The sequence below is a fragment of the Panthera tigris genome, chromosome D4 (genome assembly GCF_018350195.1).
Source record: "Panthera tigris isolate Pti1 chromosome D4, P.tigris_Pti1_mat1.1, whole genome shotgun sequence".
NCBI lineage: Eukaryota > Metazoa > Chordata > Mammalia > Carnivora > Felidae > Panthera > Panthera tigris.
The window spans coordinates 5,287,838-5,310,566 of NC_056672.1; the positions used below are offsets into that span (position 1 = coordinate 5,287,838).

General features: G+C 43.8%; 1 protein-coding gene across 1 annotated transcript in view; it reads left to right on the forward strand.

The window, feature by feature from the left end:
• LOC102954982 (contactin-associated protein-like 3) overlaps positions 1 to 21,482 on the forward strand; it is a 194,794-nt gene extending 173,312 nt beyond the window's left edge. Inside the window, exons 21-24 of the mRNA XM_042964400.1 lie at positions 88 to 175; positions 12,939 to 13,169; positions 13,373 to 13,444; positions 18,739 to 21,482. Coding sequence (XP_042820334.1) covers positions 88 to 175; positions 12,939 to 13,169; positions 13,373 to 13,444; positions 18,739 to 18,932 — 585 coding nt within the window. The 3' untranslated portion in view covers positions 18,933 to 21,482. The remainder of the gene's footprint in view (positions 1 to 87; positions 176 to 12,938; positions 13,170 to 13,372; positions 13,445 to 18,738) is intronic.
• Positions 21,483 to 22,729: the final 1,247 nt, after the last annotated feature.

Genomic DNA, 22,729 nt, shown 5'->3' on the forward strand with positions numbered 1-22,729 from the left:
TTTTCTTGGTGTCCCTGTGATTCCCTCTCTCTTACCATCAAAATTGCTTGCCATTTTGATGTTTGCTTCTGGTGGAACGTTTCATAGGTTAACCAGAATGCAAGGAGACAAGTTATCCTGTCATCGGGGACGGAATTCAATGCTGTCAAATCCCTTACGTTGGGCACAGTTTTAGGTAAGTGGCAGAAAATGCGTCCCCCCACAGCCCATGGGTCAGAAGCGTTAGGTCGCGAACACAGGAAGGGGTCGCGGCACTGACTAAGGCTCCTTGTCATCTTGACGGCTTCCCAGCGAGGGATAATCAAGGTGGAAACTGTTCTCTTGTCCGAGTGCCCCTGCAGTCATGAGTGAGGGCTGTCTTCCAGGCACGAGGGTGATCCCTGAGAAGTCCTTACACTTAACCCTCTCCCTTGGCAATCAGGCAGGACAAAACTCGGCATTTTTCTAGCAAGTGAGGAAAGACAAAATCAAAGCAGATATCAAGGTCACAGATTCTCGATTAATCAGGAGTCAAATGCAGAAACCACTGAATGATAAGTATAGCTTTACATTCACGAGAAGAAGAGAAAAGGCTTAGTTTTCTTATAGCAAGTGAGTACGTGTTGGGCTGTATATCCTGGGCCCTGCTTTGAGATGTATTTAATGCTCCCAGCTGCTTCTTGGGACGTCGTAGCCTAAAGATCCCACGCCCGGACGTCACAGCCTAAAGATCCCATGCCCACTCTTGATGGCTGTGAATTCATGAGAACGCCAGAGTAAAAGCATACTATCCTATTTAGGCATCAAATGATTTATGCCTTTATTTTTCCCTTTGTCGCCAAGAATTAAACCGAAAGAAAAGTAGGTTTTGGAAGGTATATCTTTTCTTCTCGATCATTTACGCATGAACTGTCCATATCATCTACATTTACAGTTACTTGGCAGAAAGCCTCTTGCGGAATATTTATTATTCCTGTTCTGATACGTGACACCCGCCTGGCTCCGTTGAGCCCTAGGTGATCAGTGGAATCTTTGCTAGGTTTCCAGCCATTTATACACGGATCCTTTGATCGTTTCGGCCGCTGCACGCATGGATAACATCGCAAACTGGAGGTTTAGAGAAGGCACGGGAATGGATGTTCAAAATATGTTGAGAAGCACAGTAACTGGGAAAACGATCATATTTTCCAAACAGATGATGGGTAGTAAAATTATGAGTTCTAATTTTTCAGAGGGAAGGCGAGGAATCCCAGGGTGCTCTTGAAAATGGTAAAAAAAAAAAAACCCAAAAAACAAAAAACCGTGTAATTTAGATGGTGCAGCATCACCGGACGCTCCAGGCCGGTCATGTGCAGTTACAGGTGGCTGATTACACCAGTGAAGGAGGGTCCGCGAGGTCTTTGCTGGGAGCGTCGGATAAAGAATAGCAGACCTCAGGCTGAAATGGTGGTCCTGATTTATAATCATGCCTTCAAGGTGGATAAAGAAAGGGCCTCCCGATGTGTTGGCAGAAAGGCAGCTGGTGCTGCATGCAGGTGATTTCGTGTGGCTCACGGCTCCGGTCCCCGCGGCACAAGCAAAATAACCATCGAGCAGTTAACCCAGAAATAAAAATGAGGACAGTTGTTTCCCCTTGAGCATTGAGAGAGGTTTATGGCTATTGCAGCCCACTGGGGAGGGGACTCTCTCAGTCTCTAATGTGTGACTTTGGATGTGTTCTAGGCATTTCTGGACACCCGTGTTTTTGTGACATTAGTAGATGTTTTTCATTCTATTTTTTTCAAGTTTTTTTTAAATTTTTAATATTTATTTTTGAGAGAGAGAGAGACAGACAGACTGTGAGCAGGGAAGGGGCAGAGAGAAAGGGAGACAGAATCTGAAGTAGGCTCCAGGCTCTGAGCTGTCAGCACAGAGCCCAACGCGGGGCTCGAACTCGCAAACTGTGAGATCATGACCTGAGCCGAAGTCAGACGCTTAACCGACTGAGCCACCCAGGTGCCCAAGTTTTTATTTAAAAATTTTTTTTAATGTTGTTTTTATTTTTGAGAGGGAGAAGGAGAGAGACAGAGCATGAGCGGGGGAGGAGCAGAGAGAGAGGGAGGCACAGAATCCGCAGCAGGCTCCGGGCTCTGAGCTGTCAGCACAGAGCCCGACGCAGGGCTCGAACCCACAAACCGTGAGATCATGACCTGAGCCGAAGTTGGATGTTTAACCGACTCAGCCCCCCAGGCGCCCCTCAAATTTTTATTTAGATACCAATTGGTCAGCATACAGTGTAATATTAGTTTCAGGTGTAGGATTGGGTGATTCATCACTTACATACAGTGCCCAGTAGGGTTTTTTGTTCTATTTTTAAAAGTGGCATAGTCTAGAAAACCACAAGAACTGGAAAAACAATCGAAAGAAATCAGCTCCTTCCCCGGCTTTTACCCATGACAATCACAGTATCCATTTAGATAGAGGAGGCTATGAGATTCCTACAAATTCAAAGCCCATGTTGAGTTTCAGAGAACAGTGGGATGGAACCCCTTCCTTGGCTGTCAGTTGAATAATATTATAATTGTTTTTAACATCCAAGCGGCAAAGAATTTGCTCCTTTTTTATCTGATACTGAGCTCCACTCAAGGATAGTTCCTTACTCTTCTTGGATAGTAAGGACAGTTACTCTCCTCGGTTTGAACAGAGTGAGTAATTGATTGTGTTAGGGGCGTGCAAACCTCAGAGCTAGATTATCATACAGTGGTGCAGTCTGCGACTGGAGTGACGGCTTTGCCTGCCCCCAGCCGTCTGATCCCTCCTTCCTTGCCACAGCAGGTGTCTGTAGACTTTTCCCAGCCACCAGGACAGATAGGGTCAACGAACGAAGTGAACACCCCACACGCAACTTCCTGCCCTCAGTGACTCGAGCCTCTGAGAGGAGAGGTGAGGCACGTTCAGAAATGTCTGTGATGCAAGGTAGAAAGTGTGAAGTTGACAAAGGAATGTTTTTAAAGACAATTTGGCTTTTGATCAACGATGGAAATATTGATTTAATAACTCGGCTGCATTATATAAAAAGCAATCGTTTTAATAAAAAAGGAGAATAATAAATTTTATCATATAAAGTTTTATTTTCCCACAAGCTCATATACAGAGGACAATAGTGCAGAATCGAAGACGTTAATGTTTTTATTCGAGAATGGTATATTCAGGAGCATCTCTCTCAGGCTATAAAAATTAAACTTGAAACTCAGCAATGAAGTTTATTGCCTGAAGCAATTGAGTCTAATAAAATTATAAATATTCATTTCATCTGTACATAGAGCTATGCATCTTGATCAAAGCCGAATAAAACTTTTCATGTTCTGGACAACTTTCAGGATGGCTTCTGCCCTGATTCTGCTGGCACTTTCAGAGCAGTGAGTAACTGAGGAGACACTGCTTTGTGTCCAGATTTGGAGAATATAAGCGGAGCTTCCCTTCATAAACTTACAGTGAAATAGACCAACAGATTGGTTAATAAAGAGCCATTAATTTGCCAAAGACAGTTGTCGCAAACTATGGCAAGCTATCTAGAACTTATATTTTGTTAGCTGTTTTGACTCAATGACTTATCCATTCATTAAAAAAACTTCTGTGGTCCCTAATGCGCACTTGTCCCTCACAGGATATTTTGGATGTCTACCAACAAGACGTACAGATATATACACCTGCCCTTAATGCACTTGCAATATAATAGGGAATATAAACAACGGAATAGTGTTCATAACTAATCTAATTTATCGTTATTATTATTTACCCTAATGGGCTTTGGACAGAATAGTTCAGGATCACCTTCTAAATTAACAGGCTGTCCTTGTTCTTCTTAATTAGTGGTCTTCTTAATGGTGACCAATCAGGTTAAGTTTTCCCAGTTACTATAAAATAATTTTAGTATAATCCGACTTCAAATGCAAATCATTAGATTTCTGATTTTCTGTCTGGTCTTGACTTGGATGTGGCCTATAGTCCCAAAGTAGGAGAGCTTTAAAATACAACAAACCAGTAAGGTGCCCTAGCATTGTTTTGCTGTTTTATTTCTCTAGAGATGTTTATATAAATGGTATTCTGTTGATTTTGTGTGTGTGCATAAAAAGAAACAATGACAAAATTCCCCAAATATCAAAACAAAAATCCGTTTTGAAGTATGCAGAATAAAGACGTGCCTTTTTATTTCCTCCTGGGAAAGAATACAATAGGTTGAATGTAGTTCAAATCAATACAGTCATGCAGATTAGCCTTAATGGGTCAATTTTCAGTGTGGGGAAAGGAAATCCATTGAAGGATTATAAATTGAAATGGAGCTCCACATATGAGAATTGAGTAATAAATAATTTGTGGAAATTACCTACTGACATCTTCATGGACAGACTACTGTTTAGATATTATGTGACTTCTATGTGACTTATGTGACATGTATGCCTTTTCTATGCTCTGCCAAAGAATTTATCTCATTTAGAAAGAAAGACACAAAACGTTTATAAAATTTCAGGAGTATGCATATAAGTGCGAAGATCCTCAACAAAATATTAGGGAATCTAACTCAGTAACATACAAAAGTATTATATGCCATGATCAAGTAAGATTTATGCTAGGATTTTAAGGTTGGTTCAGCAGATAAAAATTAATCAATGTAATATGCCATGTTAGTAAAATAAAGGATGAAAACCACATGGTTACCTCAGTAGACACAGAAAAAGCATTTGGAAAAAAACCCCCAAAACTCCACCCTGCTTTCATAATAAAGAACACTGAACAAACTAGGAATAGAAAGAACCTTCCTCACATGAAAAAAGGCATCCACAAAAACCCCCAGCTGACATGACATCATGCTCAATGGTAAGATAATGGAAGTCTTTCCCTAAGATCAGGAACAAAATGGGGATGTCCACTCTCACCGGTTTTGTTCAAGACTATAGAACTAGTTGGAGTGAGGGCTATTTCGCAAGGAAAAAAAAAAAGTAAAAAGTATCCAGAATAAAAAGGAAGAAGTAAAACTATCTCTATTTGTAGAGAATGTGGTCTTGTAAGGAATCCAGGAGAAAAGCTATTGGAGCTAGTACACGGTTTGGGCAAGGATATAAGATCAATATACAGAAATTTATTTTATTTCTATATACTAGCAATGAACAATACGAAAATGAAAGGAAGAATGAAATGTAAATTCCATTTAAAATAGCATCAAAAAGAATAAAATACCTTGGGATAACTTTAACAAAAGAGGTGTAAGACACATGCTGGAAACTATGGAACTTTGTTGGAATGAATTATGGAAGACGTATGTAAACAGAAAGACATCCACGTTCATGGATTGGAAGACATACTGTTGCTAAGATGGCAGTGCTCCCCAGATTGACCTATGGATCCAACTGGATGGCCTTTTTGTAGAAACTGACAAGTTGCGATTTTTGTAGAAATTGACAAGTCCCAAAATGCCTATGGAAACGCAAAGGATTCCAAGTAGCCACAACAATCTTGAAAAGGAGAATTAAGTTGGAGGTCTCACTCTTGATTTTAAAACTTGGTACAAAGCCATGCTAATCAAAGCTGTGTGGTATTGGCATAAGGGCAAACCCATTGGCCAATGAAGTAGATTGAGAGTCAAGAAATAAATCGATTTATCACTAGTTGACTTAGACATTCATGCCAGGCCCATTCAATGGAGGGAGAATAGTCTCTTAAACAAATGGAACTGAGCCAACTGGATATCCACAGCCTAAAAAAACAATGTGGACCCCTACCTCACACCATTTACAAAAATTAACTCAAAAGGGATGGTAGGTCTCAATGTGGGGGATATAATTATAAAACTTTTAGACCAAACTATGGTTGTATATTTTTGTGACCTTGGGTTAGGCAGTGGTTTCTTAGATAAGGTTTTTCAAAAGCCTTGCATTAGGTCATGGTTTCTCAAGAGCACGAGCAACACAAGAAAAACAGATAAGGTGGACCTCATCAAAATGAAAAACTTTGGTAATTCAAGTGGCACTTCCAAGAAAGTAAAAAGACCGTCCACAAAACGAAGAAAAATATTTGCCGGTCATGTATCTGACAAGAAACTTTTGTACAGAATATATAAAGGACTCATCCAACTGAACAAAAAGACAAATAACTCAGGTTAAAGTGGTAAATTTGGCAAGGGGATACTGGTAATGGTGTTACAGCTTTGTAAATCACAAAACCCCACTGAATTGTGTACTTGAAAATGACGAATTTTATGGTATGTGACCTGGATCTCAATAATACGAAAAAAAATCTATTAGAGATTTTTCTCTTTTGCCAGTGCCTTTTTTCCATGCAGCTGGGAGAGTCGGAGTGATGAGCCATAACTGGACGTTTATTCTGAAGGGTGAAGGAGTTTATTTGAGAACAGGATGTGATGGGAGGTAGGGAGTAGAGAACTGGTAGGGGCCAGCACCCGAGACTGCTGAGGTGGAGCAAAGCCACATCAGCGGTTCCTGCACAAGCCTAGTCATACTTTTGAAAAGGACTGAGAACTAAGGACAAAGATAGCAACCGGGCGGAGTTGTGACCGTATCCCCTTGTTAGGTAGACGAGTGGCAGAGACCGCTCACGTCATGACACGAGGAGGTGACGTTATTTACTAAAGACTACTCTTCTAGTAAATACCTGCTGGCAATGCTTGTTCAAAGGGCCCGGGGTCCCAAATGACCCAGGATTTCTTCCCAGGCGTTGGCTGCCAGTGCTGGGATTCTTGGTGCATGGCGAGCATGTGTTTTGGGGAGGAGGGAGGTGTAATTAATTCACTTCTTTCTGACTCTGAAAATCACGTCCCTCCAGCCCTGAATTGTTGGAAGGACAGACTGGGAAAGTCTGTCTAGTCATCATCTTCTAATTATGTCATTTATTTAGAATAAAAAAAAAAGTTCACTCTGCTGTTTCATCAATTCCAAAATAAATAGCAGGTCGATTCAGGGGCACGGCTTTCATTCATTAGGTGTTTCTAACATTCATTCATGCTGTTGCGCGTACAAAGTTCATTCATTGTCTTTGCTGCGCCCTTTATTGCATGAGTATCTCTCAATTGTTTTATTCTCATCTTGACGGGCAGCTGGGTTGTCTTTGGGGCTGTTAATCTCCTGTATCAACTTTATAGTTATGCCGCCTTTTATTATTATCTGTTACTCTTAGGATTAAATTGTGCATCCTTGATTTATCACACACTAAATTGTCACACTTGTCAAAATACATAAAAACTTCAGAACATTTTATTTCCTCCCCCACCCTCGTCGTCATGTGTTTTACGTTTGCGTGTTATTTTGTTCCGCAAGACGTTACTATTGCTGTCGTTTAAAACAGTCAGTGTCCATTTCGTTCTATCCACGTTTTTACACTTTCGGATGTACGTCCTGGTTTCCTGCGATTCCTTGAACCACTCACTTTGTTTCCTGATTTTTCTTGCTGAGAGAGCCTCTGGGGATGCTCCTTCCACTGCTCCGGTGTTTCCTGCCGGAAGAACGACCTGTGGATCTTTTGTTAAAATGCTTGTTCCTCACAAAAGCAGAAATCATCCCATATATTGGAATGCGCAGCCTTGGTAAATGTATCTTATGGGCAACACTGCCCACCATCTGAGACAGTTGAGAATGTTTATGTCCTGAATTATCGTAAATTTGATTGTAATTTTAAGATTTCCTACCATGGACGTTTTTTAAGAGGGGAAAAAAAAGATTTAATCTGTTTTTATTGAAAATGATTTAGGGTTCTACTCAAAATTACAAAGGAAGTGAACTTTATCCTCCTCTCTTGGCCCACTTTTTCTTAAACGTTAACTCTGCTTCCTGGCCACACTCAAACCACATTCCCATCCCCTCGTGACCCAGTATGCACTTGATCTCTTCCTGTTAGTATACCTGTGTCCTCGAGCGCGCGGAGCTGGTCAAACATAGTCACCCTGATACGCAAATTTCTTTTAAAATGTTTTTTTAATGTTTATTTATTGAGAGAGACAGGACAGAGACAGAGCGTGGGCAGGGGAGGGGCAGAGAGAGAGAGGGAGACACAGAATCCAAAGCAGGCTCCAGGTTCTGAGCTATTAGCACAGAGCCTTGCCCTGGGGCTCGAACCCACAATCCAGGAGATCATGACTTGAACTGAAGTCAGATGGTTGCTTAACCAATGAGCCACCCAGCCGCCCCTGATATGTGAATTTCTAATACCGCCTAACTATTCTCCTAAGGTTTCCCTCGTGTTTTTTTCTTTACATTTTAAAGGGAAGAAAACTTTTGAGCCAGAAGGAAGGGCCTCAGTCATGGAATTTCAGGAGTCAGCTCCTAGGGAAGATAGATTTGCACTCATTGTCTTCCTGAACACAGTTCTGTTAATTCTGATGCTGATATTGTGTGGACCTTGTTCTGGAAAATGGCAGCTTGGACCCGTAAACACTTGCTTCCGCTCCCAATTCATTGTGTCTGTGCCCTGAACAGAGGGACTGGAGGGCCAGCCCAGTTGCCAGGAGGGGCGGGAAGGTGTGCATGAGGGACCTGGGGTGGGGATTTGCCCCGTGGGCTGGAACAGAGCAGAGTCTCAGGGAGGGAGTGCGAAGCCTGCAGATCCTGGGCAGAGCTTGGCTTGGAGAGAACTCCGGACCTCCAAAGGGAAAGGAAGCTCAACACTGCTCAGCATGGTTGTGCTCATGCTCAGTGTCCCTCCCCGAGCGGAGGATGGGCTGGCTGGTTGGGCCACATTCCTTCTGTCACTGGTGAGGGTGAGGGAGAGAGACTTCTTCCTACAACGTGGGCTACGTGTCAGAACAGGTGCATTATCCACATTGCCAGGACCCCCATATCATCATGTAAGGTCCCCAACCATGGAGTTCTGAAACTAGCAGACCAAGAAATAAATAAGTAAAAAAAAAATAATAATAATAATAGCATCACCCCTTAGGGAGATGAGGAGGAGGATTAAAAACAACAAATAGAATTCCCACATCAAAACAGCTGCTAAAGAAGCCAGACAATAATAAGGATGAAACTTGGGGCTCAAGGAAATTTGAGAAAAGTCACACATGCAGACACAGACGCTGGGGGTTAAAGTAAATATAACTTCGAGATTTCACTGGGTCATCTGAAGGAGAGGATCATCACTGATTATGCATAAACAGTGACCTGGAATATATTGTAGGTAGAGTATCTCAAACTACAGAGCAAAAAAGCTTAAGAGAGAGAAATTAGAAGGGAAAAGAAGAGGAAATGTAACATGAATAACTAGAGATCCAGAAACAGAATTAGAAGCAAAGACAATAATTGTGCATTTAAAACAATTCTCTGAGTTGAAGGAAAACCTGAGTTGCAAATTGAAAGGACTCCTCAATCCTGATGAGAAAAGACCTACATCTGGGAAAACTTCTGAATTGCCAAACCACAGAGAAGAAAGCTTCCAAACTTTGTAGACAGAAGTTACTACAATGAAAAAATAATGATCATGGCATCAGCACCCAACTTCTCATTTGTAACAGTGGGATAAAAAAAAAAAAAAAACTCGACAATATCATTACACTGCTGAGGAATGAGCTGCCGCTTAAGCATCTGATATATAATGTATTTGACAAGGTTAAAAAAAGATATTTTGGATAACAAGGAAGGATTGAGATTAAATATTGACCATGCATCCCATCCGAGGAAAATACTGGAGAATTATTCCAGTCAAAAAGTGAATCACAACCGTGGCCTCAGGATGGAAACTGTGAACGCAGTAGGGAACGGTGAGCAGTAATCCTTTTGACGTATATTGACATTGAACATGCATACGTAATATGTGGGCACATAAATCCACCCACACGTGTCCATACCTACAACGCACATACATGGAGAAACATCAAAGACACAGTCTTGAAGAACATGAAAATATAGTGCACTATAATGTTCTGATGTTTCTTTCCTGAGTAGTAGGACTGCCTGCAGAAACGAAGGTCAGTTACCTTTGAAAACATACATGTCACAGAATTAGTCTAAAGAATTAAGGTCAATGTCGGCCCCTGATTTGTTCTCCTACCCTAGCCCGGTAGTGCTCGCGTCAGACTTTGACCAGTCTCTCTTTTTGCTCAACAGCCGAGACCTTTTTTTGGTCTGTATTTTTGTTTGTTTGTTTGTTTGTTTGTTTGGGGTTTTGGGGGGGGGGGTTGTTTCTTTGTTTGTTTTGGATTTTAGCATTGCAGAAGAAGTCCTATGTTACTATCATGGTGTTTTCCCATTTTTTTCTTCTTGACATTCTCTCAAGTATATTCAAGTGAAGATGCCTTTCTTCAAGGAATATATATTGCCTGAATGCAAAAAAAAAAAAAAAAAGTTATCGCATCTTTAAAGAACTCTTTTAGTATAAAATAATCATTTAATTGAGTTGTCCCCAGCTCATTTTACTTCACTGTAAGAATCTACCTGAAATTCAGCATATGTTAGGTTCCTTGATGCTTCTTCATATAATCAGCCTGGCCAAGATAGCAATATGTTTCAGAAAATTCTTTTTTTTTTTTTTTTGTGATTGTAACAATGTAAACATGTCCCTGATTTTAGTTGCTTGTAGAGGCCTTTTACACAGCACTTACTTGTGCAACTTTAAAATTACTGAACAGAATTTTATAAGTCCAAGTAGCTCCCAATGAATTTATTCAAAGTTTCCCAAAGTTAGATCATTTTTCTTAAAGATAGGACTCTTTTCCAGAGCTGAAGGAGCAAGGATACAAAAGATTGGACTTTCAGGAAGGACAGACTGAAAGTGAGATGTAGTTTAATGTAGGGAGATGTAGTTTAATGTAGTGAGATGAAGTTTAATAGGAAAAAAGGCGAGACGTGTGATGAGATTGAAGGAATCCACCCCCTGAGTTTGTAGGGGAGGCAAAACTTTACATCTCCCCTCTTAAGGTTTCTAGCTAAACCTGAGCATTAAATTGACCCGAGGCAGATTAACAAGAGGAAAGCATGTAGATTTTTAAACGTATATGGCGTCTCCGTAGGAAAATGAAGACCCAAAAAGCAGATAGTGTTTATATGTTAGATTGAACACAGGGTATAGTAATTGTGCATGAGTAATTAAATGTACGGGGGGGGGGGTGGCAAATGGGGGTAGGAGTTACTTTAACAAGGTTTGCGTGTACAGATTTCTCCAGCCTGACCCCCTTCTCACAGGGGACCCTCTTCCCCCTAAAAAAATAATAGTTCTTTATTTTTCACAGCACCTAGCATGTATGTATTAGATTATCCATATCCAATCAAAACTATTTATAGTTACTTATAATATCAGGAAGTGGAGACAAAAGGGCAGTACCCCCTCAAAAACTCAAACTCCAAGGCAATAAAGATTGTCCTGTAAGGGTTTGCAACATCGAGATAGACTGGATCAGAGCTGAGATTCTCAGGGTGAAGTTAAAGACAGACTATTATGCCAAACCAAAAAACACTTCTAGAATGTATACATATATCCTATGGAAGGTATATGCATGTGTTAAAGGAGAAAGAGTAGTATAATGGCCCCCATTTACCTGTCCCTTAATGTGGATAATTACGAACATGTCCAAAAGATACTGACATAATAAAAGGGATAAAACCCTATTGAAAAGGGGGTTACTATAACCAGCTCGGTTACAGCCCCCCCCCCCACTTGAGAGACCTTGGTTTATTAAGGTCTAGTGTTACTTTCTTTTTATTTTTTTATTAAAAAAAATTTTTTTTAATGTTTATTTATCTGTGAGAGGAGCAGAGAGAGAGAGGGAGACACAGAATCCGAAGCAGGCTCCAGGCTCCGAGCTGTCAGCACAGAGCCTGACTCTGGGCTCGAACTCACCAACCTCGAGATCATGAACTGAGCTGACTCCAGGCTCCGAGCTGTGAGCACAGAGCCTGATTCCGGGCTCGAACTCACCAACCTTGAGATCATGACCTGAGCTGACTCCAGGCTCCGAGCTGTCAGCACAGAGCCTGACTCGGGGCTCAAACTCACCAACCTCGAGATCATGACCTGAGCCGAAGTCAGACGCTCAACCGACTGAGCCACCCAGGCGCCCTTTTTACTAACTTTCAGTAGGAGTAAGGGCACTCATGGTAACCTCTGCAGATCCCTTGACGCAATGCCCAGCCTGCGGAAGCCAGTGCATAAATTCTTGGTAGTTCATGGTTGTTAGGAAGTCAGCCAGCTCATTGACTGAAGCAGGGAGGCAGTGTGACAGCAGAGGCCACACGTCCTTACTAAGTTGAGGTGGCTTCCCCTGTGGGGTACACGGATGCCCCCCCCCCCGACTCACTGCGTTGAAACATTTGGAGTCTACACTTCATTGCCGTTGGTCAGGTTTGGTGGCCATTGAGCGAGAGCACTGAGGGCCTGACCATCGTCGAAGCGAAGGAATTGATGATGTCTCCTGAGTCAATCCCCCGCCAACCAACCTCCGTCAGAGTGGGGCGAGGGCCAGGAGAGGCAAGCCTCAACTTACGGAAAGGGGGCAGAGACCATCACTGGAAAGGGGGGGAGCGGCAGTGGGGTGTGGGGTCCCCCCCGCCCCGTGGCGCCTGCGGTTAGCGGGGGACCTCTGTCAACAGCGAGCCAGACCTGAGTGCACCTGGGGAGATCAGAGCTGCGGTAAGGACTCCCCCAGAGCACCGCCGTCCCCAAGCTCCGGAGACCTTTCACTGGGACCGCCTCGGTTCTTGGCCACAAATCCTGTTTCAAAGTACTGTGATGATCATTTGGGAAATGCCGCCGCAGAGGATTTCTAATTCGTTTGGAACGCGTGGCTGCCTCCGGGGGGAGGGGGGAGGGGCTCGGCGTGCCCACACGCGGAGTTGCGCCTGGGCGTCGTTCCCCAAGGCCACGGGTACCAGGGCCGCGGGCACTGGCTCTGGCTGCCTCTTCCTAAGCAGGGAGGGACAGGGGATCCGGGGGGAGGGTGCTGCGGCCGCGCCCTAACGCGTGCCCCGCTTCTTTGCCCGCAGAGCCCCCCGGCGCGGACCCGGACACGCTGCGGGCCGGCGCGCGCGGCTTCACCGGCTGCCTCTCGGCCGTGCGCTTCGGCCCCGCCGCCCCGCTCAAGGCCGCGCTGCGCCCCGGGGGCCCCGCCCCGGTCACCGTGCGCGGCCACGTGGCCGCCGCGGCCCGCTGCGCGGAGGGGGCGGGGCCCGGAGCCCCGGCGCGGGAGGCCACCCGCCCGCTGGCGGGTGGCGCAGGTGCGTTGCCCCCTCCGCCCCGTCCCTCCCCGGAACTTTCCGGAGCCCGCCGCGGGCTGGGCTGGGCCGGCCCCGCTCGGGCGCGGGGTTCGCGCGCGTTTCTGGCACGCGGTGGCCCGCTCTTCTGCCCGCGTGACGCTCGCGCGCGTCTCCGAAGGCCCCCTTCCCTCTCGCCTCTGTCATTCTCCCTGTTTCTACCGTAGGTGGCTCTGGACCAACGGACGGGGGACAGCCCTTAGTTACTGCTGACGGAAGTGACTCGGCCGTCATCGGAGGTAACAGGGCTGTGAATGACCCGGGCCCTGGCGTTGTTGTCACCGTTGGCCGGATCCAAAAAGCGTCTGTGGGGATCCGCGCTGTTGTTCCGGGTCGATGCGGGACGCAGGACACTGGCCGATGGTCCCCGTGTGACCGCCCCGAAGGCTGTTAGTTCAAGGCCCCGGTGGCTCCACGGAGATGCTTTTTAAATAGTTGCCAGGCTGCAGAATAATAAGGTTTTTCATTTGAAAGTAGCCACTGCTATTTCTCAGGATATGTTTGCTTCAGACGCATTCACCTTTACTTCTCCGATTCATAGTAGCCACGGACCTCTCAGTCCATTAGCCCAAAACATTTAAAAAATACTATGAAAAGTAGGGGCGCCTGAGTTGGCCCAGTTAAGCGTCAGACTTTGGCTCAGGTCATCATCTCACGGTTCGAGAGTTCGAGTCCCACGTGGGGCTCCGTGCTAACAGCTCACAGCCTGGAACCTGCTTTGGATTCTGTGTCTCCCCCTCCCTCAGCCCCTTCCCTGCTTGCACTTTGTCTCTCTCTCTCTCTCTCTCTCTCTCTCTCTCTCAAAAATAAATAAGCCTTTAAAATAAGTTGTTTTTTTTTAAATAATATTAAAAGTAAAACATACGTTGGGGAAAACACCTAAACTAGGCAAATTGTCATTTTCCTAAACATAAAGGTAGACAAGGTAAAGATTTTTCTTCGAAAAATTTTTTTTAAAGTTTGTTTTTGAGAGAGAAAGAGAGAGGGGCACAGAGTGCAAGCGGGGGAGGGGCAGAGAGAGCGGGGGGCCACAGAATCGGAAGCAGGCTCCAGGCTCCAAGCCGGCAGCACAGAGCCAGATGCGGGGCTCGAACTCACCAACCATGAGATCATGACGTGAGCTCAAGTTGGATACCTAAGGGACTGAGCCACCCAGGCGCCCTCTAACATAAAGATTTTTGTAAGCATAAATATGTAAAACTGTTTCTGGTGTCAGTCTTATCTTAGATTTATATACACTTCTATTTATAAATATAATTACTTATATATTTACGTAACATATATATTTTTAGTGTCACATGTATTCTATAAATGTGACACAAAAACTGGGTGTAATATAGCTCTTTCAAGCAAAGCCTGATAGCTAAACTATATGTATATTCAAATATATATTCCCATTACATAGGAACTCCTGTGTAATGGGAATATATATTTATAGGAATATAAAATACTTCTATTTTATACGTTTAATATATTTGAAGAAGTAGAAGTAATTGCATCTTAAATACCTCCCAACGTATTCTCTGAAACAGGATTTATGCAGGTCTCATTTAAAGAATGAATAATCAAGTCTCCCTCCTTATCATTCAAGAAACATGTAAATGTATTTACTTAGATTACCGCGATGTGTCCGTTGCAAAGTCGGCTGGGTAAGGAGGAAGGGCACTGCTGGTCATTCCCTTGCTGTTCCAGAGAAGGGACTTAGTCCCAGAGCCGGGTGACCCCACTGGCAGTCCGCTCTTCAGGCGGGGTGCGCACCAGGTCAGATCGAATCTGTTCATTTCGCTTCCGTTCATAAAAGACACCAAGCTTCTCCAGACCGTGAGCAAAGTGTTCAGACATTTTCAAGTGCCGACCAAATCTATGTAAGAAAGTTAATATTCCCTTTCTTCTCTCAACCATTTCTATTTTTGTGATGAGTGAAGTAGGTGAGGCCCCGCCCCGATTTCACACCTCCAAGAACAAATAAAAAGCAAATGTCTTACTTATAATGTGTATCTAAAAAGAATACTTTTGTGTTAAATTTTAAATCAAAACTTAATCCTCAGCCGTTCTCATTTATTTTTAATGAGGGGACTTCACTAGAAAGCAAAAGCTAATTGAAAATAAATCAAGAGTGATTAATGTTTTCCAAATAGGAATCACAGTCCAAAACGGTGCAAAATATCGCGGTTAGTGCCTTTATTAGACCAACGAAAATAGTCAAATTGATGACAGAACACATGTGGTCTTTGGCGCTTTATCGCGTTTGGTTAAATATCATTGACAAGATGTAGGGAGTAAGTTGCACCAGTATTATTCCCCTGAGAGGTCCTAGTTGGCTCCTGATAGGTGGGTTCTGCCTTGTGCGTTATCGTTTTGTCCTCTTGCAAGCAAAGAGAACAATGTAGGAGAGAAGTAATCTCAATAACATTCAAACCTGGTAAACCAGAGATCGCGGAGGGTTTCTTGCCAAGGGACCCATATTGTAGCTGGGCAGAAAGGGACAGACGTGTCGGTAGATGGGGGGCGGGCAGATCTGAGTGCTTGTCACACACACATTTACCCCGGAATTGCTGAAGGGAAGGTTATGGAATGCGTCTGATGCATTATTCAAGTTATCTCAATCTTCAGAGAGTGGCCGAGGACAGAGGTGGTTCTAAGACCCCACCCAAACTCACAAAACAAACAAGCTAGTGATCAGTTACATACATAACAGCCTGGATGTTTCCGTATAATGGTGACAGTAATTGTATAATCAAGTGGCCCGATCGCTGTTACCGAGAGTTACTGTCTCTGACTCTAACATTGGATATGATATAGCTCTTTAAAGCAAAGTCCTGAAAGTAAACATAACAACAATTAAAGCAGCTCTACTGTTTGTTCTCATGTGAGATGTAAGTTTGAGAGTGATGTTTATTCTACCTATTGATATTTAAGAATATTCAAAAAATCATGAATATGCTACCTGTCTCAGGGAAGGAAAGGTCTGGGTTCCTGAGAGGATGTGTTCAGGAATCCCTGTGACCAAATATACCCAACCAATTTTGAGGTTGTTGGATCCCATTATGCTTTTTTTTTTTTTAATTTTTATTTATTTTTGAGAGAGAGAGTGTGAGCGGGGGAGGGGCAGAGAGAGAGAGGGAAAGAAATTCCCAAGGAGGCTCCACACTGTCAGCATGGAGCCCCATGCGGGGCTCGAACCCACAAACCGCGAGATCATGACCTGAGCCGAGGTTGGACGTTCAACCGGCTGAGCCACCCAGGCGCCTCTCCGTCACGCTTCTTTATGTCTGTCCCAGAGTATAATGAAGAATCTTCCTTTTTATAATACACATTTTGATTCACATAACAAAACAATAACGTGTTTTCTAGCATTTGCTAATTAGAATACTAATGCCTGTGTGAGTTGTCTTAAAAGCATATTGACTGGTGAATGCTTTTTTTTTTTTTTTAACGTTTATTTATTTTTGAGACAGAGAGAGACAGAGCACGAACGGGGGAGGGTCAGAGAGAGAGGGAGACACAGAATCTGAAACAGGCTCCAGGCTCTGAGCAGTCAGCACAGAGCCCGACGCGGGGCTCGAACTCACACACCGCGAGATCGTGACCTGAGCCGAAGTCGGACGCTCAACCGACTGAGCCACCCAGGCGCCCCTAGTGAATGCTTTTAAAAAAATGTTTTTTGCCTCTTTGTTTTGGTCTAGATTGGACATGCATTCTTCGCTACTATGATAGCTTGAGCGAACACTTCTAGACCTCATTTGAACACCCCACCCCTGGCAGCGCTTTAAAATAGTCTGAGGAACTTTTAAGACAACTCTGATGTCCCAGCCTCGCACCCAAAGATTCTGAGCTGTTGTCCGCTATGCACCCAAAGTTGCGAACCACTGGCGTAGCGAACGTTTTCGGTACTTCGAGCATTTCCAACGGGAGATCTCAAATAATCTACTTTCCACAGAGTTGGATGGTCTCAATATCTCCAAAGTTTAACACAGTGGCACAGTGATTATCTCTTGCTGCGTGATAGATTGCCACTGCTTAAGGCTGAACCCAACCCACTTTGATTATTCCACGGTTTCTGTGGGTTAGGAGTCGGGGCACAGCTTAGCCGGGTCCTCCGCCGAGGGTCGCATGAGGCTGTGATCGAGGTGTCCACCCGGACCGGAGTCTCATCTGGAGATTCCTCCAGGGAAGGAGTCCCGTCATCACCAGCATGCTTGTTAGCAGCACTGAGTGGCTTGTAGCCGTAGGACTGAGAGAGTCTGCATTTCTGCCGGCTGCTGACCAGAGCCTGACCTCAGCCCCTGGAGCCTTCCCTGCAAGTTCCCCGCCGTGTAAGGTTTCCTACCCTGACCGTTCACTGCCTCACGGCCGGCAGGAAGAGGGACGGACAGTCCCATAAGACAGGGGCTACAGCCTTATGTAACAGAATCCCATAATCAGGTACAGCGTATCACCTTTGTTCCATTTTGTTGGGTAGAAACAAGTCACAGGCCCTACCCACAAACAGTGGAAGGCGGTCACACAAAGGCATGGACCCCAGCAGCGGACATCACTTAAGACTCTTCTAGCCTCGTAGAAACAAGCGTATGCACACCACAGATGTGTGAGTCAGCAGTATCTCAGCAGCAAGTTTTCCTTAAAATACGTAACACCATCAGGGCACCCGGGTGGCTCGGTTGGGCGTCCAACTTCAGTTTAGGTCATGATCGCATGGGTCGTGGGTTTGAGCCCCGCGTCGGGCTCTGCGCTGGCAGCTCGGAGCCCGCTTCAGATTCTGTCTCGCTCTCTCTCTCTCTGTCTCTGCCCCTCCCCCACTCGCGCTCTGTCTCTGTCTCTCTCTCTCAAAAAAATAAACATTAATAAAAAATAAATTAAGGAAAAACACACATAAGCATTTAACTACTCTATGACAGGTCTATACTGCCTATCCTTTTAAAATAATTAAATTATGGGGCGCCTGGGTGGCTCAGTCGGTTAAGCGTCTGACTTCGGCTCAGGTCACGATCTCGCGGTCCGTGAGTTCGAGCCCCGCGTCGGGCTCTGGGCTGACGGCTCAGAGCCTGGAGCCTGCTTCAGATTCTGTGTCTCCCTCTCTCTGACCCTCCCCCGTTCATGCTCTGTCTCTCTCTGTCTCAAAAATAAATAAACGTTAAAAAAAATAAAAAAAAATAATAATAATTAAATTATTAGCATGAAGTGAGGGCGTGACCACGTTGTGGTTCTGAAGGTAAGTGTGAGGGCATTAACTGAAAGTGATGCTGATCGATCTTTAGGACGAGGGCATAAAACTCCTGTAGCTAAAGGATGTATGGACTTAGAAGTAAACTCAGTGTTATAGTACCATTTGGTTTCCAATTTTCTGGTGAGATATATATATACATATATATATATGATGAAATATATATATGATGTAACATATGATGTAATATATATATGATGTAATTGATACATAGAGAGATGATGTAAATGAAGCTCTATACTATACATATTATAGTAGATTATGAAGCTTATATTCTGACTATGTTGTTCCTTTCTCTCCTCTCACTAGGTGTGATAGCCGTTGTGATATTTATCTTGCTCTGCATCACTGCCATAGCGATACGCATTTACCAACAGAGATGGTTGTACCACAAAAATGAATCGAATATTCCAAAACACGGAGACAATGCCGAGACGGCTCTGAGAAGTGAGCTCAATCTGCAAAGTACAGTCAGTGAAAGCCAGAAGGAGTATTTCTTCTGATGGGCAGTAGAGGCTCACTCATGCATGGCCCTGGTGACGCGACTTTCGGGCTGAGCCAGGGGCTCCCAGTGGATGACGCCCCCTCTCGTCCTCTTGGGACAGACGGTGGCCGTGGGGCGCCGTCAGCTTGCTCGTGTGTGGCCCCAGGAGGCCCTGCTCAGCGCCGCTTCATGATCTATTGATGTAAAAGTGACTTCGGTGTGCTCATTAATCACTGTGTGGCAGTTTCTGACTGTTCTGACCTGATCTTTGAAAATTCAAATGTATTTTGCATAATGACTCTGGGTGTTAAGCGAGGGCAAGGATTTGAGCTGTGGCTCTACTCGCTTAAGACGGGGACACAGACGTTTATAAAAGTCAGAGTTGGACTCTGATGTGCATTGTGTGGAGGTCTGTATTTTGCTTCCCTTATCGATCACCTGCTGACACTCGTAAAGCAGGAAGTGTTTCTCAGATGGTGTTCGAGTGGTTTCCATCTTCCTGCACACCAGAGCCTGGTGGCCAAAAATGCATTCGAGACTTGGAAAAGAACATTTTTTGGCTGCTTGTTTTTACTATTTGTCTCTTTTAAGTCAGTTTGCATACGTTTTAGTGACGAAGTGCATCTTGAATGTCAGCTACGAAATTCTAGTTATTCTGTTCATTTATGGAACAGAAAAATGCATAGGTAGCAAAGTGTGTAAAGCATTCTGATCTGCAATATTTGCTTATTTTATTCTGTAACTGCTCATTTTAATCTTTGTAAATTATGATAAAGATCACCTCATGATCTCCCCCGAAACATCTATTTTCTAACTAAACCTGTGCCCAGGTATGAACTCTATATTTAACACTGCAAATGTATCCTTCATCCATTCCATTTAAATGAAATATAATCTTGAATTTATTTCCTTCAAATGTGGGGTGATTAGGTCACTATTATTTGTTGTCCTGCGGTTCCCTTTTTTCTGAGGTTGTCACAACAATCTGGTTTCTTACGACTGTCTTTTCATTTACTAGGGAAGAGTCACAATTTGGAACTAAAGCTCTCCATTTCTTTTTCTAAATCCTGAACTGATCCAGGCAAACCATTCCCCGAAGGTGGAAGGATGCTTTTGCGAAGGGAGGGCGTGGGCTGTAGGATCTGAGTTAAATCTGTCGTTCCGCTCAAGCATCTGGGATCTCGGAGTCAGCTTCCATTAGAGCCCCCCAAATCGACCAGCTCATTTCATAGTAGGGTATATTTGCATCCGAGGGGAGCAAAGAACGTACATCAACCGCGGGAATCGTGCCAGGAACTCCTTTCGCGGCAGTGGTCACGAGATGACGGTGTGCAGCCCACCATTTGCACCCAACAGCCAGTTACACAAATGATGTGTCGCCCTCTTCGGATGCCACTTGGCCACGTGCCTGCTGGGAATCAGATTGCTCCCTTTGACCCCAATGGGACCACCTGGAACTATACACATTTAGCCTTGCTATTACCTTTGAGTGCACACCTACTTTTCTGTGATTTTTTTTTTTTTTAAAGAATAGAAACAGATAGCCTCTATACTAAGTCTTTTCTCAAGAAAACCCCTTTTTTTGTTTCTTAGGGTTTCGTATTAGTTTTCTATGAGGTGTAACAAACCACAATGTAGTGGTTTAACGCGACACACGTTTAGCGTCTCCCTGTTTCTGTGGATCAGGAGGTAGGCATGGGTTTACTGTTTCCTAAGAAGCTGTAATGAAGTGTCAGCCCGGGCTGTGTTCTCATCTGGAGACTCAGCTAGGGCGTCCTCGTTCTTAACGGTTATTGACGACATTCCGTTCTGTACTTCTGGAAGATTCATGGAAGCCTGCTTCTGTTCAGGGCTAGCAAGAGAGAGCGCTACTCTAGTCTGCAAATACGAGGGAGTTTTATGGAACATAAAGTGATGATGGGAGTGACAGCCCATCTCCTTTGCCAAATTCTGTTGGTTGAAAGCAAGTCAGAGGTCTTGCCCACGCTCAAGAGGAGGGGTTTACATAAGGACTGGTAACCGGCAGGCTGAGATCATGGGGTCCCTTTAAAGTCACTCTCTACACTACTATATCTTTATTGAAGTTTCTTTAAGTGAGCGATGAAGGATTTTCGGGATCTCAACATAGTAATGCATGAGAAACCTACTTGGTGAATGGTATGCGTACTTTTCGCCCAAAAGGTCTGCGCAGGTCGGGGAAGGATTCAACGCAAAATCACGGGCCCTGTTGCTTCTGCGGAATGCATAGTTGAATGTGAACATCCTGAAATCGTTGCAACTTTAACAGATGATCATGTTGAGTTCCAAGAGAATTCATCACTTTGGTAGCTGGAATTTTACAGATTTATAGATAGGGCAATCCGTTGTACTCTGCTCTCTTTTTAAAAGAGAAAACAAAATGTTTCTACCAAATTGCGGTGATGTATAATCCACTTTACCGATTTGTAAATGTCAACCTGCTTATTTGTTAATAAAATAACGTTTTTGAATTAAATTAGGAAAATATTTTTAAGAGAAATTGACTGGAATTTGAATTGTGAATTATATTGTTTTTTCCCCTAATCTATTAAAAAATGAGCAAACGTCTCCATTCTGTAATGGTGTGTGTGCTACGTTACCCGTACTGTCTACAGAGAGAACACTGTGGTATGTTAATATTATTTGTGATGGTATTTAAATGATCAAACACAAAGTAAAACACAAAGTACCTAATAGGTACTGATTATTACAAGCTAAAATACCCGTGAAGGTAGAAGTCTAAACCTTTGCCAGAGAACAATAATTTAACAGCCAGTAAGTTCTTTGTTGAGTTGAATGTTTACGATACACTCAAAACTGGCTAAACATGATTTTCCCCAGAGTTGGGTTTCTAGAGCACTCTAAATATACAAATTCCAGTTGCAAATAACATCCTGCTATGAAATAAATGTTGAAAGATCATAATTCCTCAAGACTTATTTCCCAGTAGAAAAGGAAAATAGTTGGGAGTTAACACTTGTTATTGGGACTGGCATTTGAGAACTTCTGTTTGCTCCATTATTAAGTGAAGACCCCCCCCCCCCCCGCTTCATTCCCTCCCCAGTATTATTTAACAATGTCGAAAAACCTATCAGGGCATTCTGTTTGTCTAGAATAATCACTGCTTCGGGAACTTTTTCACTTTCTTTCCTGTAGCACATCTGATAGGTAGTTGTTTTCAACGGGCTTTCTGAAAATAAACTGTTAAGTCCATGGCTCTTGCCTTGAAGGAGGACAAATATGATTGCAGCGTTTTCCATATCGAGTATACAGTTGCTCTGACGATGCAGCTGGGTTATCGAAATAGTCGACCGCCAAGGGAGATGCGGTGGACCCATGTTGAATGAAAACATGTTTACTGGGTTGCTTAATCTATTGTTTTGCAATCCATGTACTAACCTGGATTAGGTTAAAGAATCCTTTGGTGCCTTCAATAGATCCTGGCTGAACCCCCCTTCCCCCGCCAAGCTCGTAATGAGCGGCAACACGGAAGAAAGGATTAGAAAGGAAGTGATAAACATGAAGCAGTGTGCACTCCAGGCGGTGGGGAGGTGGATTACGTGTGTAGGTGAGCCCACGGGCACATTTCCGAGCTCCAGGTCATTAACAGATTCTGTGCACGTCGAAAATACTACAGCTGAATAAAAATGTTATTAGTGATAGATCTTTGGGCTACTTAAACCTGCATATGAGAATGACTACTTTTGGGGAAGATGAAAGTATCCATAAGCACTGGCTTGGCAAATTCAAGTTCAGAGAAAGTATCGAGTTATTTTTAAAAATCCTTATTCTCAGAAT